We start from the raw sequence: 14,039 nt of genomic DNA on the forward strand, positions 1-14,039 counted from the left end.
TTCACCTTTGCTATTTTACCCACTGGCTGTTGGAGAGGGACCAGGCTGTGGGAGGCATGAAAGCAAAACGCAAGCTACCTGTTGGTTGAAAAATCTGCGCAATTAATGCTTTAGTCCTCGATTTCCTCTTGAGGTTTCTGCCCTGAAGTAAACAAAAGCCACAAAGCATGATGGCTGTTGCACACGTGATAAGGTGTTGCCTCCCAGCCTGCGTCTGCTGTTTGTCACCAACTGCAGCTCCTCTGGCTCCCCGGTGTTCTTGTTACTGCTCTCAGAGGAGCTGGTATGTCAGCACACCATGCAATCCTCTACATTCACGAAACCACAGCCATGGGGAGGGTGAGGGCTGATTCTTTCATATCCGTAAAGGTCAGAGGGGAGGCCTCATGTTCCAAATCCTGCTGTGCACAACTGGGGAACATTAAAGCTACATCTTCTATGAGCTGAAATCATGTGACTGGCAGAAAATACATGAAGCTATTTGGCAATGCCAGCTTTTACTGTTGTCTCCGGTATTGAAGCCTAATTGCACATATACATCAAGTGATTTTTGTGCCTTTAACTTGATAAATACATCAAAGGAACATTGATGATTTGGTTTTATAATCTCACTTGCATGCGCCAGAACAGCACAAACCAACGCATGGCATCATGCTGCCATCTAGTTGTCGGAAGATGTATGTACTTAAAAATGTATACAATTAAACACATTGAAAAGTCACTCTATGGTTCTTTTTTTTTTTTTTTTTACTTAAAATGTGCACAAAATATTTAAAGTTCAACACATGTAAATGAAAATGTATAAATCAATCAGTTTTAAAATAAAATGCATCTGTGGCCGGTATGACAGCATCATTTAAGGAAAAAAAAAAAAAAGACAGTCCAGTCACGTTTCACAAATTGTACTTACAGGCCACACAAAAAACATGGGCAAAAATACTCAAATCAACAGGATGATTTAACGCTTTCCATTTAAAATCCATCGTTGAGGACATCAAATAATTCCTGTTTTTGACACTAAAGTTCCACTGTAGCCTTGTAGTGTGGTATTCAGGCCACATCATTTGTCCCTTTATCAGTGTAGAAAACTGTGGCTCTACACAGTAATAATGTCCACGGCAGAGAAATAGCGGAGACAGTCAAAAGGATTTTCTCATGCCAAGGTGAGCAAAGTGTCATTAACATTTCACATATCAAAGTGAGGTGTGTTCAGATGAGATCACTCAAGTTCCTTGAACCGCGCAAACATTGCCTTGCGCACCGCTTGTTTGTAGGTGGTACTGTCCCAAACGACTGGCTCTTTCTTCTTTCTCTGCTAAAGCAAAGAAGGCAATGCAAGGTTTAATAAAGAAACAAGGAACACTCCAGGAGACTTTCAGTGAAACTTTAAACCTACCGGCACAGATTCAGCCCCTAAACCAGGCCTGTCACTGCCTTTGTTCACGTCCCTAAGCATAACGAACAAACTGTTAGACACAATACAAAGTGAAGCATCGCTTGTAGAATAAATAAATAAAAAAGAACTCTCCTTTATTTCCCATTTGAGTAACATTTAACATTTACTATTAAAGCGTACCTGGAGCTTCCTGCCCAGGCATTATGCTGCTGTGGCTGTTGGTGGTGTTTTCTTCTTTTCTGTTCTGGTGATCTAGAAGCCTCTTTGGCATTCAGCTGTGGAGGACACATTTTACCTTTAATAACCAACTCGCAGCATGATGCTCAGAAAATATTCTCACTCCATCAGTGTCACTAACTTCTTTTTCCTGGTTCTCCAATGCCTCCAATTCCTTCTTTGATCTCTTGATCTTCAGGTGGATCTCCATATTTTGCTGTTGAGAAAATAATACAAGTATCAGAGGTTAAATCTGTCGTGTCACTGTCAACTCATCGTCATTGATAGGTTAAAAGGCAGTACTTTGTGCAGGTCAGACAGCTGCTGGTGGCGGATTAAAGCATCCTTGTTGGGGAACTGTCTCCTACAGAGAAGACAAGCCATCTTCTTCCAGTCCGTCAGTTTGTCGTCCTTGTCCTCTGGCTGGCTGCCCTGAATGCTTTTAGCTGCTTCATCCTTATCTTCTTCCACCTCTTCGTCGCTTCCAGCTGCATAGTCTGATGCCAGCAGACCCAGGGAGCCCATTGGACGCTGAGAAAAAAAGCAGAAAAACATTAATCTAAGCTATCCCAGTGGTAACGAGAATAAACTAGTTTTGGAAAAAATACTGACTAATCCAGTTTGTTCCTTACTGTAAGAAGATTAAAAAGATACATTGAAGCAAACAACCAAAGATAATGAGGTATGATTAAACAGGCCAACACAGCGCACTTGAGTATGATTTAATTGGAAAGGATTCTTACCTTTGATTTTTCATCTTTCTTAGGGGGAGCAAGAGGCTTCTTAAAAAGATCATCTCCACCGGAGATCTGTGGAAAACAACAAAGATTACAACCAAAATGATCAGAACACTGCAGAAACAAGTAGCTGTTAGAACTGCTTTCACTGTAAAGCTATTGAAAGGTTGGAGGTCAGTTTCTAACCTTCCTCTCAAAAATAGCAAAACCAGCATCAGCTGACTTCGACTGCCTCCTATCGTCGTCCATTCCAGTCTTCAGCACCGGAGATGGAGCACGGACACTTTCCTTTTGACGATTCTGGATCTTTGCCCACCGCTCCATATCTTTCATGATCTGCAGTAAGCAACAACATATTTTTGCCTATTTACCCTCCACAGTAGCAGGTATTGAACAGTTTGTGCACCGATACCAACGTATAGATGCTACCTTGACGGCAGCAAGACTTCTCGGCTTCTCGTCCTTCTCTTTGTCCTTTTAGCGGGGTCGTCGTCTTCCCTTTTGTCAGGAGCCGCTACGGACGTTGTGGCGAGCTCTGAAGGGGAGTCAACAGCCGGAACGGGGGCTGCTGAAGGAGCTGTAGAAGCTTGGGGTGGCACTGGTTTCTTCATTTCTAGAGGAGCATCTGCTGCTGGGTTGGAAAGAATGGCCTGGTCTTCAGCAGTCATGGCCACGGGTTGGGTTTCTGCAGGGCTACCTCCTGGAACTGGGACGTAGGTCTTCGACACGGCATCCCAGTACATGTACTCCTGGGTTTGAGCGTTGTAGAAATACTACACACAAAAATGGTGAAAAGGGAAATAGACAACTTAGAACACATTCATGGTGACTACAGGCTGAATACTTTGTGCAGACAGAAGCCGAATTTGTCATCTTTGCTGTCTGATCAAGGACTCCTTATAAACGATTCCTTGTCACGATCAACTGGTGGTAAATTGATTAGGTTAAATTAGCTGTTAGAGTCCACACTTTACTCATCTGCACAGTCCTGAACCAAGACAACAGACAGAAAAAAACACAGCAGAAAAACAGCTCACCAATATAAAGTGTGAAGTGCTGGATGTATGATTTCACTGTGCGAAGGAACCACAACTCATAGATGTGATGCACATCCTCTACAAAAACTACTGAAGACAACACGAGTGTCTTAGATGTACAGTTAAGACCAATTTGTACCTTCTGTAGACATGTCTTTGGGGGTACGTGTAATATACATTTTCTTTGCGAACATCCATTTGTTGTCCAAAATTTGTGACCATGCAGACTTCACGTGTCAGGAAATAAGTGGTGCTTCAAACAAACGTTTGCATGTTAGAGGGGAGACTGTACGAGGGGTTTCCACATATTTTAATTTCATCATTTAAAGAGTAATTCAAGTAGTCACCACTGATTTTTAAGCAGGTTTTGTATCAAAGGAGTCCAAACACAGTATTCTCCAGATATCCTGTGTTACATTCACTCATATCAGGAATAACACAGCCTGGTCTGTAACCAGTTGCTATTTCCTGTAAAAGAAACCTTCATGGGACCCTGTGTGGTCTCTGTCTTGGACATGATGGGCAATACAGCTCCTGACAGAAACGTAGAAATGGCAGTGCATCTGTTGTCCACTTTGAAAGTCTACATTGGTTCAAACAGACACAGAGAGCCCAGAATGGGCCCTTACTCATTACTTTATCAAAGGTAACTGATTGCAGCATACATTTGAACAACACTGCATCTCGATAGCTACACTTTTGCCAGCTTATAGGCTAGAGAAACCATGGAGTCACCGAGGTATTGCATTCTCACCCTAGAGTTAGGATCGTAGTACAGCGTTGTCTCTGGATCGTAATAGAAGCCTGACGTGGCATCGTACAGGTAGTTGGTCGTGTCTGGATTATCAGAGCCTGGAAGATGTTTGACAAATATATATGATTAACATTAAGTACGAATATCAGGTGCATTGATCTTTGAAAGTAAAAAGTATTTCAATGTAAAGCATAAACACTGTATTTATAAAAAAATTGTGTTATTCTGCATTCTAGTGGGACTGTTAAATACTTCATATCTAATAAAGGTTCTTAATTTTAAATAAATGTAAACTTTAGGTGTTTTTTCTTACCATAAACGTAGACCTGTGATCCCTCTGCGGTGGCAGTCATCCCAGCTAATTCTGGGGGCATGTGAGGCGCAACACCCTGGTACGACGGATCCACAGGTGGAGCTTCAACATAGCCAACTCCCTACACACCATTGAAGAAGTACAGTTAACTGTGCAGAATTACAAGAAAATATAGAAGTTTTTGCCTTTTGGTTTGCAACCTACCTGGGTAATGCTGGGGTCTGATGACAGAGCAGGATTAGTGCTGTCAGCCATTAAATCACCTGGTGACAAAAAAAGTGAGACCCATTTATAATGAAGTTATGTAAAGGTGTAATTGGGGACAGAAACACCAGAATATGTATTTGAGGAGTCACCTTGGATCCCTGGAGGAGCACCAGCAGGTGGCTGCAGAGGTGCCAAGTACTGCGGGGGCTGCTGAAATAACAAAAAACAAAAGTACACAAGTTGTCTCAGAGGTTTGCCCATTCACATCTTTTCAATAATTTTGTCAAGTGGCGCAAAACTAAGATTGCACCTCACCCCCATTACGCTGGCATCAGGTGGAAAACCAAGGGTAGAAGAGTTTGGTTTATCAAAATCTCTTCTGAAGCTGAAACAGAAAGAAACCAAAAGAACAAATTAGACAAGATCTTTCGAGTGAACATGACGGGGGAGAAAACCTTTGCAACATGGCAGACTTACTTTTGGTTCTTAAGAGGTTTTGCAACCTCAGCATAAACTCTGACTCCATCAATGTAAAGGGGCCTGGGTTTAGTGAGGAGCTCAACCAGACGTGTCACTTGCTGCAAAAGAAGACACACTGCTATGAGCTGGACACTGGACAAATCACAAACACTACATATACGTGAAATTAACAACAGAAAACCATGTTCACCGATATCTATCGATACCTCATGGGAATCCATGTCAACAAAGCAGAAGCACTTTGCTCCAGGCGACTTGGCCTTCACTAGGCGAACGTTCCTCTCATCCAGATAGGCGAAGGGATCCAAAGCTTTCAGGATAGTCTCTACTGTGGTGGTAGGCTTCACATTCTTTATTATCATGGCTGTAAGAGTGAAAAGAAATAATGTTTACTTGTCTCAATCATGAGTTATAATAGTACATAATTGAACAAACATAGGCACAGATTGGAAACCAATTAGATAGACTAAGGGTATAAAAAACAAAGAGCTCAGGTCAACATACTTTTGCTGTCTCTGAATACAGAGTCAGATTGATGTGAACTGTGATGAGGAGGGTTGCGGTTGTTCCAAGACTCTGCCTGTTGTTCCATTTCTTGCTGCTGGAGCTGCTGGTCCACCTGCTGCTGCCAGGCCTCTGGAGTCAGGTCAGAGTTACGCTGCCACTGGCTAAGGGACACCGACTCCATAGCACCTTTTGGCTTAGATCCATTCAAGTTTGTCTTTAACTCTTCTAAAGGTTGGTCTGATCTGGGCAACTGGGGCTCCTTGAGTTGAGGTACTTTGTGATCTGATTCCTGATTCAAAATGACAGGAAGGAAGGCGCATTGAACTACTTTTAAACAAATACTGTAAAACAAAATAGAGTGACAACACATCGTAAAGGGTTGGACTATAACTCTTGACTTGTTAGGGCCTTTCATTTACTCAACTAGAGGCTATTGTCTAGGACAAGCTACTATTAGACACAAACTTTTATTTCTGCTTGTCCTTGCTTTACAAATACAATGTATATGATTTATTTTTAGCGACATGATTTACTTTCTCATCAATTCTTAACGGCTAAGAATTGATGAGAATGAAGAAATCAATGACTGATATCTATCCTTCCGAGAGAAACGCATGTGAAATACTCCGTTATAGTAATGTTACTGAACAATACTGTAAGAATTATAATAAATTCACCACAATCACTGTTGTAAGACAGGTCACTTTGTTCAACACATTATTTATAAGGTAATAACTATCACTATCATAACAGTGCGTCTTCTTTTGCAGCAATAACTATCACTCAAACATTTGCTTTGTTCACTGGGAATAAAAAGAAAGTCATTGTCTGTTACTACACTCACATGAACACCTCTTTCACAGTCGTCTGGCTGGATATACGTCATGCAAGTTGTTCTAGTGCCAACCTTTAGGGATCCCTGAAAGAAGAACAGAAAATGCCAAATCAGCATTATACTAAAGTAGCAACTCGTGGCTAAAATAATTCCAGTGACATGCACTGTGGCAGGTTTAGCCCTCCTCTCCAATGCTGAGGATAACTGGGCCAACACTTATGGTAGTGTGGAAAGCCCAGGTCTTTGACCGCCCTACATGTAGACCACGTGCCCCTATACCTGGCTAGTTTCAAGGGGACAACAAATTAGGGCTGAAACGTAGGATTATATTTACTATCAGCCTGCCATCTAACGTAACAATAAATAATATAATAGTTTGGTAAATAACGCGTCAGAGGATTGCGAAATATACCCATCGGTTTTCTAAAGCCGAACATGACACTCTTAAATAGCTTTTGTTGTCCAACCAACACTCAAAGGAATGCCAAATCTCTATCACACCAGAAAAGGAAAGCGAAAATTCTGAGTTGACGCAAGTAGGAATATTAAAAAAAAAAAAAAGACAGTTCATCAATCATTAAAATAGTTCATTTTTGTTCTTTAAATCGATCAGCTGTATTATTATAAGTACTCCTGTACTAGAAGAATCAAGTCCACAGAGTAATGTTTTTTGGAGGGGACACCTCTTACTCCCAAATGAGAACCACGTCCTCAGCGAATAAGATGTACAAACCAAACAGTGAAATTGTAAATACCCCGTCTGCAGCAATGGACTGCATTTGCATAAAAAAGATATGAGCTGTCTTCAAGGAAAAGTCATAGTAATTCTAAATGTATTTCAGAAAAAGGCGGTACGGTGGTTAAGATCCAGAACTCTGATCAAGGCTGTGTGCATCAAATATAAATGCAAATCCATGCAGATGAATTCCAGAGTATCTTTTGCACAAAATGTAATTAACCATAACCAAAATCATAAATGTGAGCACACAGCTGGATGTCTTGGTCCCCAAACAATAAAAAAAAAAAAAGAAAGAAAAAATAACCAAACTAGAGCGATCTTTAACCTCTCATGACTGTTTCAAAGTGGGTGTTCAAATCTTTGATGATGGTAAACGTACCGACCACACAACTAACAGTATCATCAAGTTTGTACGCTGGCCTATCACCAGATGTAGAACATAAGAAATAAAGTAAGAGTGAAAATTAAGTAGAACACAATCATCCAATCAACAAAAAGAAACAGCAGACAGGCAAACCACTACATATTCCAGCAACACACTGACTGATCCCATCTACCAAGAAATACGGTGCATGACCTTATTTTACGTTTTTTGCTAAATATGATCAAAGCACAGTCCTGGTCAGCGCTGAAGACCATGTTCAATAAGTCAAGATGTAAACTTTGTTCACAAATTGCTCCACGCAATCCGAAGACGACTGAAATGCCCCAAAATTCACTGATGAGTTCAAGAGAATACCATCAAGAGAGTATGCACCCTTTGGGAAAAGTCCCAGATGACCGGAAGGGAATTTGTGAATCAACTTTTCCACAGAAGGAATGCCGCAGAAATTTGAAAACAGCAAGACTTAGCGACTGCAGCTGCGCTAGAAGCCTCGTGAAGCCATAATGCTCACTGTAAAGAAAACCAAACTGTTAGATCAACAAGCCAAAGATCGGGACAAACCGAAATTTTGACCCAATAATGGCACTAGATCCAAAGTCAAAGGAAAAATAAAGTCCAGAAGGATGATGAACATCTGCACCACACCTGTCAAACTCAAGGCAGTGCCAGAAGAAGACATGGAAACACTGAAGTCATTCGGATGAATGTCCTGGATAGCATAGTCAACTGTACCAAACTGAAAGGTAATCCAACCAAAAGTTGCTGAGACAAAAAATTAAAAGTAAATATCAGAGCTTTCCAAGAGGAAATGTCATAGGTTCAAACGAAATCAGATGATTCATCCTCTGGGAACCATGAAAAATTGCACAAACTTTTAAGGCGATGCACCTAATAGTTGACATGTTACAATTTGCACCAAAGTGGTGGCGCAACCAACCACAGCCAACTAGAATCACAGCAAAGCTGCTGGCGAAGCTAAAAAGTCTGCAATGCAATAGATACACATACAAACACATCGGCCTTTGGTGGAGAAGGTGCACTTGCCTAAACCTTTTCTGGAAAACAATGCAACATCCTCCAGCAAGGCCCTGAGATTACATTCCTGTCAGATAATTTTGAAGTACAAACACAACATTCCTATTGTTAACACCTTAACCATTTCGGCTGATGATGAACGAATTGTTACTGTCATAACATTCTTGAAACAGAAACCTATTCATAGGTTGTGCGATGTGAAACCTACATTTTATGACTCAAAGGCGTCAAAGTGCTGCAAGCATCAATACAATTATCAAAATTATCCTTAACTCTTCATTAAATGTTAAAATCTCTTAACTGTTTGATAATCCTACAAAAAGGAACAATTTTCTCCTCTAAAAATCTGTATTTTTTTTGCTAAATACATTCCAGGGTTAGGCAACTTGCAGCTGAAATCTTAAAAAGGTAAGGTTTGTAATGAATAGGACGAAAAACAATTGATGTGTAATTGTGCACAGGCACAGTTGAAAATTTATATTTGCATAGTTCTTAAAAGTACTAAATAGGTAACCTTTAGTACTACTATAGCTTTGTGGATACGCAATTGAACCTTAATGTACGTAAGATCAGGACCGACTATTTGGTTCAAAACATTTCAATCTAAAGCTATCAACATCTGACATCTTCATCTCCTCAACCAAGTGTCGTTCACTAAAAATAACAGTAACTCCTCCCAAGTTCTCTCCCTCCCCCATCTACTAAATGCCCTCTCAACCCCTCGTAATCCTGATGAGAGAGACGGCCTTCGCAGAGTGACGAGGATGGGCCACCTTGTTGGACTCCATGAAGTGGACTGCATCCTCGAGGTTTAAAAACTCCACATAGGCCATATCGTAGCTGTAACCTGGGGACAGCATTTGAAATACAGATGGGTTTTTGTTAGTCAATGCCAGTAATGACAGTCACCCACTGAAACATAAAAGAAAGCATTCGTGAATACATCAAGATCAGTGCGAGCGAATATTTACACCCCTACTGACACACATACCTTTTCAGGAAAACATTGTTTTTGCTCTTTTTCTAGTCAGTCTTCTGATGACTGACTCATAACAGACTTTGCCATGAAAGGCTTTGATAAAGCCAAGCCTCAGCAGACAGATATTCCAGACCATTGGCAGTGAACATTTGCGTGGTTTGCATCATGGAGACAGAAAAATTTGCAATTCATGTTTGTATCAAATTGAAAAAGGCACCCCTTTCTGTATCGCTGTTTTGATAAATTAGGGAAAAATTGATACATAACCTTCACAAAAAGGCTTGGCATCATGTAGGCAACATGTGTACAGCGATCCACTGAGGAAAACTCACTCTAAAGCAGATATTTAGATCAGCAGGATGAACAAAGCACTAGCAAGGCGGTCCCCAGGGTATTCAGGGTAGCTGACTTCTTTTCTCAATTAGAGTGCTTTGAAAAAGTGTGTCTGACGGACACATTCAGAGAGTCCCTTGTCACAGATCTGTTGTGACAGACACTGAGTATCACTATCCAACAGCTCCTAATGTGGAGTCCTAGGTACATCCTCTACTTGCTGACAATGACCACACATCCTTAGGCATGAAAAAAGATGGCAGAACAGGAACCCCCTTCTTTCTTTACTGAGCGAGTTCACACAGGCCACCAACACCAAAAGCAACCAAGAATGTAAGGGAAAAACAGAATGCGGAGGTTCGAATGTCGTAAAAGCGAAATGTCGAGGGACATGTTAGCGAACAACTGCCCCAAACAGTCCCACAAAGAAACTTAATTCTTACCTGGCACAACATTTTTGATTTTCATTCCCTGCATTGGCACACCATCACGGACTGCAAAGGCACCAAGAATCTGCACAAGAAAATATCCAAAATAGGTGAGTTAAGCCATAGCCGCAACTACTACCAGTATAGCTTGGCAATTAGAATAACTAAAAACAATGCTGCTGTTCTGTTTGATTACCTGCTCCATTGTGGCAGTCTTTGGAATACCAGTTACGGATATTATATTGGAGACTTTGTCTTCCACTGATGCATTCCTGTAATCTTGATCCTTTCAGAGAAGTGTCATGAAACATTAAAACAGTATTAAAAGAATACAAATAGAATTTTCAATCAAATACTGGTGACAAAAAAACCACAACATACCTGGGAACCAGAATCACTAAACTTTGAAGGTGTGATGGGTTTAGACTCTTTGAGGAGTTTCTCTTGTGCATGAAGTTCTTCGTGTTTGTATTCAAACACCCTACCGGATCCCGTTCTGTAATCAATGTCCCTGTAGTCTTGGTCTCTTGCTTGTACCGTGCTGCTACTTTGGAAATCATGTTCTGCTCCAAGCTTACCCCTGCCAGGTCCTTCAATGTGTGGCATATCTTTCATTTGTTTAAAGCAATCATTTGGCTCCTGAATCTCTTGGGAGGGCTGATTCTTCTCTTGATTGTAAGGGAGCCTTTCATCACGATTCGATTTATTCTGAATATGCTTTGGGTCCCTTTCTCCAAGCCAGTGTTTACCCTCATTTTCTCTACCAAGAGGGCCAGTTAAGGGAACCATTTCTGGGAGGGGATGGTCTCGTGAACCTTTGCTGCCAACTGGTGGTAGACCCATAGCAGGAAAGTGGTCACCACGGTGAAAGCCAACATCTTTCCCTGGAAAGTCAATGGGAGGCTTATCCCTCTCTTGAAATGGTGGTGGATCCCTAACATTTGTATCTCGTCCAAAACCTACGGGAAAACTGGGTTCAGGCGCACCTCCCATACCTTTACCCATGCTGTAGAAAGGGTTCTTGTCCTTCCGACGGTTCTTCCACTCCTCTGCGAGTGTCATCTCTTCACCACTCCGATAATCCATGAGTGGGCTGCCGCTTGAATCTTGATACTCTCTCTTACCGGCACCATCTCTTGCGCCCATAAACTCTGTCCTCTGAGGAATATCTGATGGCATGTCTGGTCTCGCCCTGTCCACTGCAGGGACATCACTGTTTCCAAATTTTAAAGGAGATCGATCTCTACCTCTAAATTCACCCGATGGTCCAGGACGATTTCTGAAATCCATATCAGAATCAAACCCGCCTCTTGGATTGAAAGGTGGCCCCCCTCTTCTATCGGTGTCCATCATTCTCCTTTCACGTGGAGGCAAGTCCATATCAAAGCGGTTGGAGTCATCAATGCCCATTTGTGGCCTGTCATGCATGTCCCGAAATCCATCATTTCGCTCCATTCGGTCCATGGGAAACCCTCTTCTTCCATCAATATTGGGATTGTTGAACGGTGGCATGTCGTAATTAAATGACTCTCTGTCTCTCATGTCCATAAATCTGTTGTTTGGTTCTCGCGTTGGCATACCCCTCCCTCCCATTTCTACTGAGTTCCTGCCTGGCCCTGAGAAACCGGAAGAATTCATAAGTTTGTCTCTAATGGAAACTTCATAGTGTCTTCTAAGACTGAAGTCAGGCTCATCTCCAGGTCTGAAGAAATCTCTGTTAGGCTCTCTTCCTCGCATATCACGTGGGTCCATATCTCGCCCCCTCATGGGAGGCCCATCCATCCTCCTCATGTCCATGGGTGGTAGATCTATAGGTCTTTGGCCCATGTGACCCATGGGGCCCATGTTCATCCCATCTCTAGCTCTGTAATCTGGCATGGGATGATCTCTGCCCCCAAACATTTCTCCACGGTGATCACCACTGGAATAAAAATTTATATATTAGGCTACCGATTCGACTCAAAAGCACATGACCACAAAACAAAGCTTACAACAAAATAACATAAAGGGTATTAAAATAACATTTTAAAAAAAGATGATTTTCTAAACTGGCCTAGCAATCACCATAAATGTGTGCAGAGCCTAGCCATCAACTGCAAGAAAGTTTAAAAACTGGTAATGCTAAACATATACATAAATACAGGAATCCAGTGGTTTAAAGTAGATAACATACAATCTAATCAACAGAAAATCTAATAGGTGACCAAAGATATGAATAAAGCATAGTAATACAATGTAGAGACACCATATTCCTAACAATTTGTAAACAGCACTACAGGAGGTAATAGCAGTGCAGTAAGGCTGCAACTAACGATTACTTTTGCTGTTCAGTTTCTTAATTATTGATTGGTTGCTTGGCCTATAAAATGTCAGAAATGGTAGACGTTCAGTTTACTGTCATAGTGGAGTGAAGAAATGAGAAAACATTCATATTAAAGAAGGTGGAATTAGAGAATTTGCCTTTTTTTATTGAGAATTACTCTGATACAATTAATCAGTTACCAAAATAGTTGATGATTAATCTACTGATTGACAATGAATTGATTAATTGTGGCAGCTCTATGATGCAGTTCGTGAAAAAAAATATTTCTTTCTTACTGCTAAGCAGAATTTTTTCTTGAACCAATGCCTGTGATCAAATGACGCTTGTTTACCGAAAGGGTGGTCCTCCCCGTGGTCCTTGCCCTGGCCCTGGTCCATCCCACATGCTTGTAAGTCAGTATCCTACCTGGAGAAAAGATCAGTAGCTTGCATTATTATGTGACAGTAGATGATTAAATTAAATTTTATTTATATGGCACCAATTACAACTGAGATTGTCTTAAGATGCTTTACAGAACCCAAATGGCCTGAACCATGAGTGATGAGTACACCACATGTGACTTGGAAATGGCAGGTACGTCCCTACAAATTTTATATTGACTTTTGACAGCAACAACTCTAAATTAGACTGATCCACATAAACAAGCTCGTTTATATGTTTATTTGGCGGTGTGTTCTCTCGGTACAAGAGTGAGGATTATTAAAAGATGGCTGCATACGTCAAACATGAGATCAATAACAGTGGGTGGTGTGATTCTTAATGGTGGCTCACAGAAGGGTGGCCTGCTAATTATAGCTCTCACTAGGCCTTTCAAATGTGCGCCACAACACAAACAAACAACGTCAGAGTTGTAAATGACTGCACTTCACAGGAATTCAACGGAACCAAGCGAATTGAAATGCTAATTTTAGCACATTTGAATCGGACAGTCCATTAAAGCAAACCTCAGCCCAACGAATCAGAGGCGGATCAGAGCTGACGCTATCAGAGCTAACGTTACTCGGCTAACATTAAAAAGACGGTGTATTTGCGTTAGCTGGCAGCTCAGTAGCATCCTTTACTGACTCTACATAAAAACTTTATCATTCAAATATTTGTATTCACTAAAAACCCACCTTCTTTGTTATTTGGGTTCAAGGTTGATTTTGCGGAGGATTTTCGGCCAAACCGTAATCAGTTTCAACGGAGCGATGTAGAAAAATGGAGACGAACGTTCTTCTTCTACGGTTCTGCAGCAGAATCTTCTTCTTCGTTGTATTATAAATATGTAGAACGAATTGCTGTCATCTAGCGGTTGTTACATACAGTAACTGTCATTTTCTGTTCATTGTAAGG

General features: G+C 41.2%; 1 protein-coding gene across 1 annotated transcript; it reads right to left on the minus strand.

Annotated features, from left to right (window-relative positions):
* Positions 1 to 472: 472 nt before the first annotated feature.
* Positions 473 to 13,957, minus strand: LOC110961957 (RNA-binding protein 6). Its single transcript, XM_022209777.2, is given in 24 exon segments — positions 473 to 1,315; positions 1,397 to 1,448; positions 1,577 to 1,671; positions 1,755 to 1,829; positions 1,916 to 2,143; positions 2,356 to 2,421; positions 2,536 to 2,685; positions 2,779 to 2,828; positions 2,831 to 3,122; positions 4,141 to 4,238; positions 4,454 to 4,574; positions 4,658 to 4,716; positions 4,810 to 4,870; positions 4,976 to 5,045; positions 5,138 to 5,238; positions 5,347 to 5,504; positions 5,645 to 5,936; positions 6,492 to 6,566; positions 9,415 to 9,488; positions 10,397 to 10,466; positions 10,578 to 10,667; positions 10,763 to 12,302; positions 13,036 to 13,109; positions 13,820 to 13,957. Coding segments are annotated over 23 exon segments (3,966 nt in total). The 5' UTR covers positions 13,089 to 13,109; positions 13,820 to 13,957; the 3' UTR covers positions 473 to 1,219.
* Between the last annotated feature and the right edge of the window lie 82 nt (positions 13,958 to 14,039).

Source organism: Acanthochromis polyacanthus, chromosome 5 (genome assembly GCF_021347895.1).
Source record: "Acanthochromis polyacanthus isolate Apoly-LR-REF ecotype Palm Island chromosome 5, KAUST_Apoly_ChrSc, whole genome shotgun sequence".
In the NCBI taxonomy this organism is placed as follows: Eukaryota; Metazoa; Chordata; class Actinopteri; family Pomacentridae; genus Acanthochromis; species Acanthochromis polyacanthus.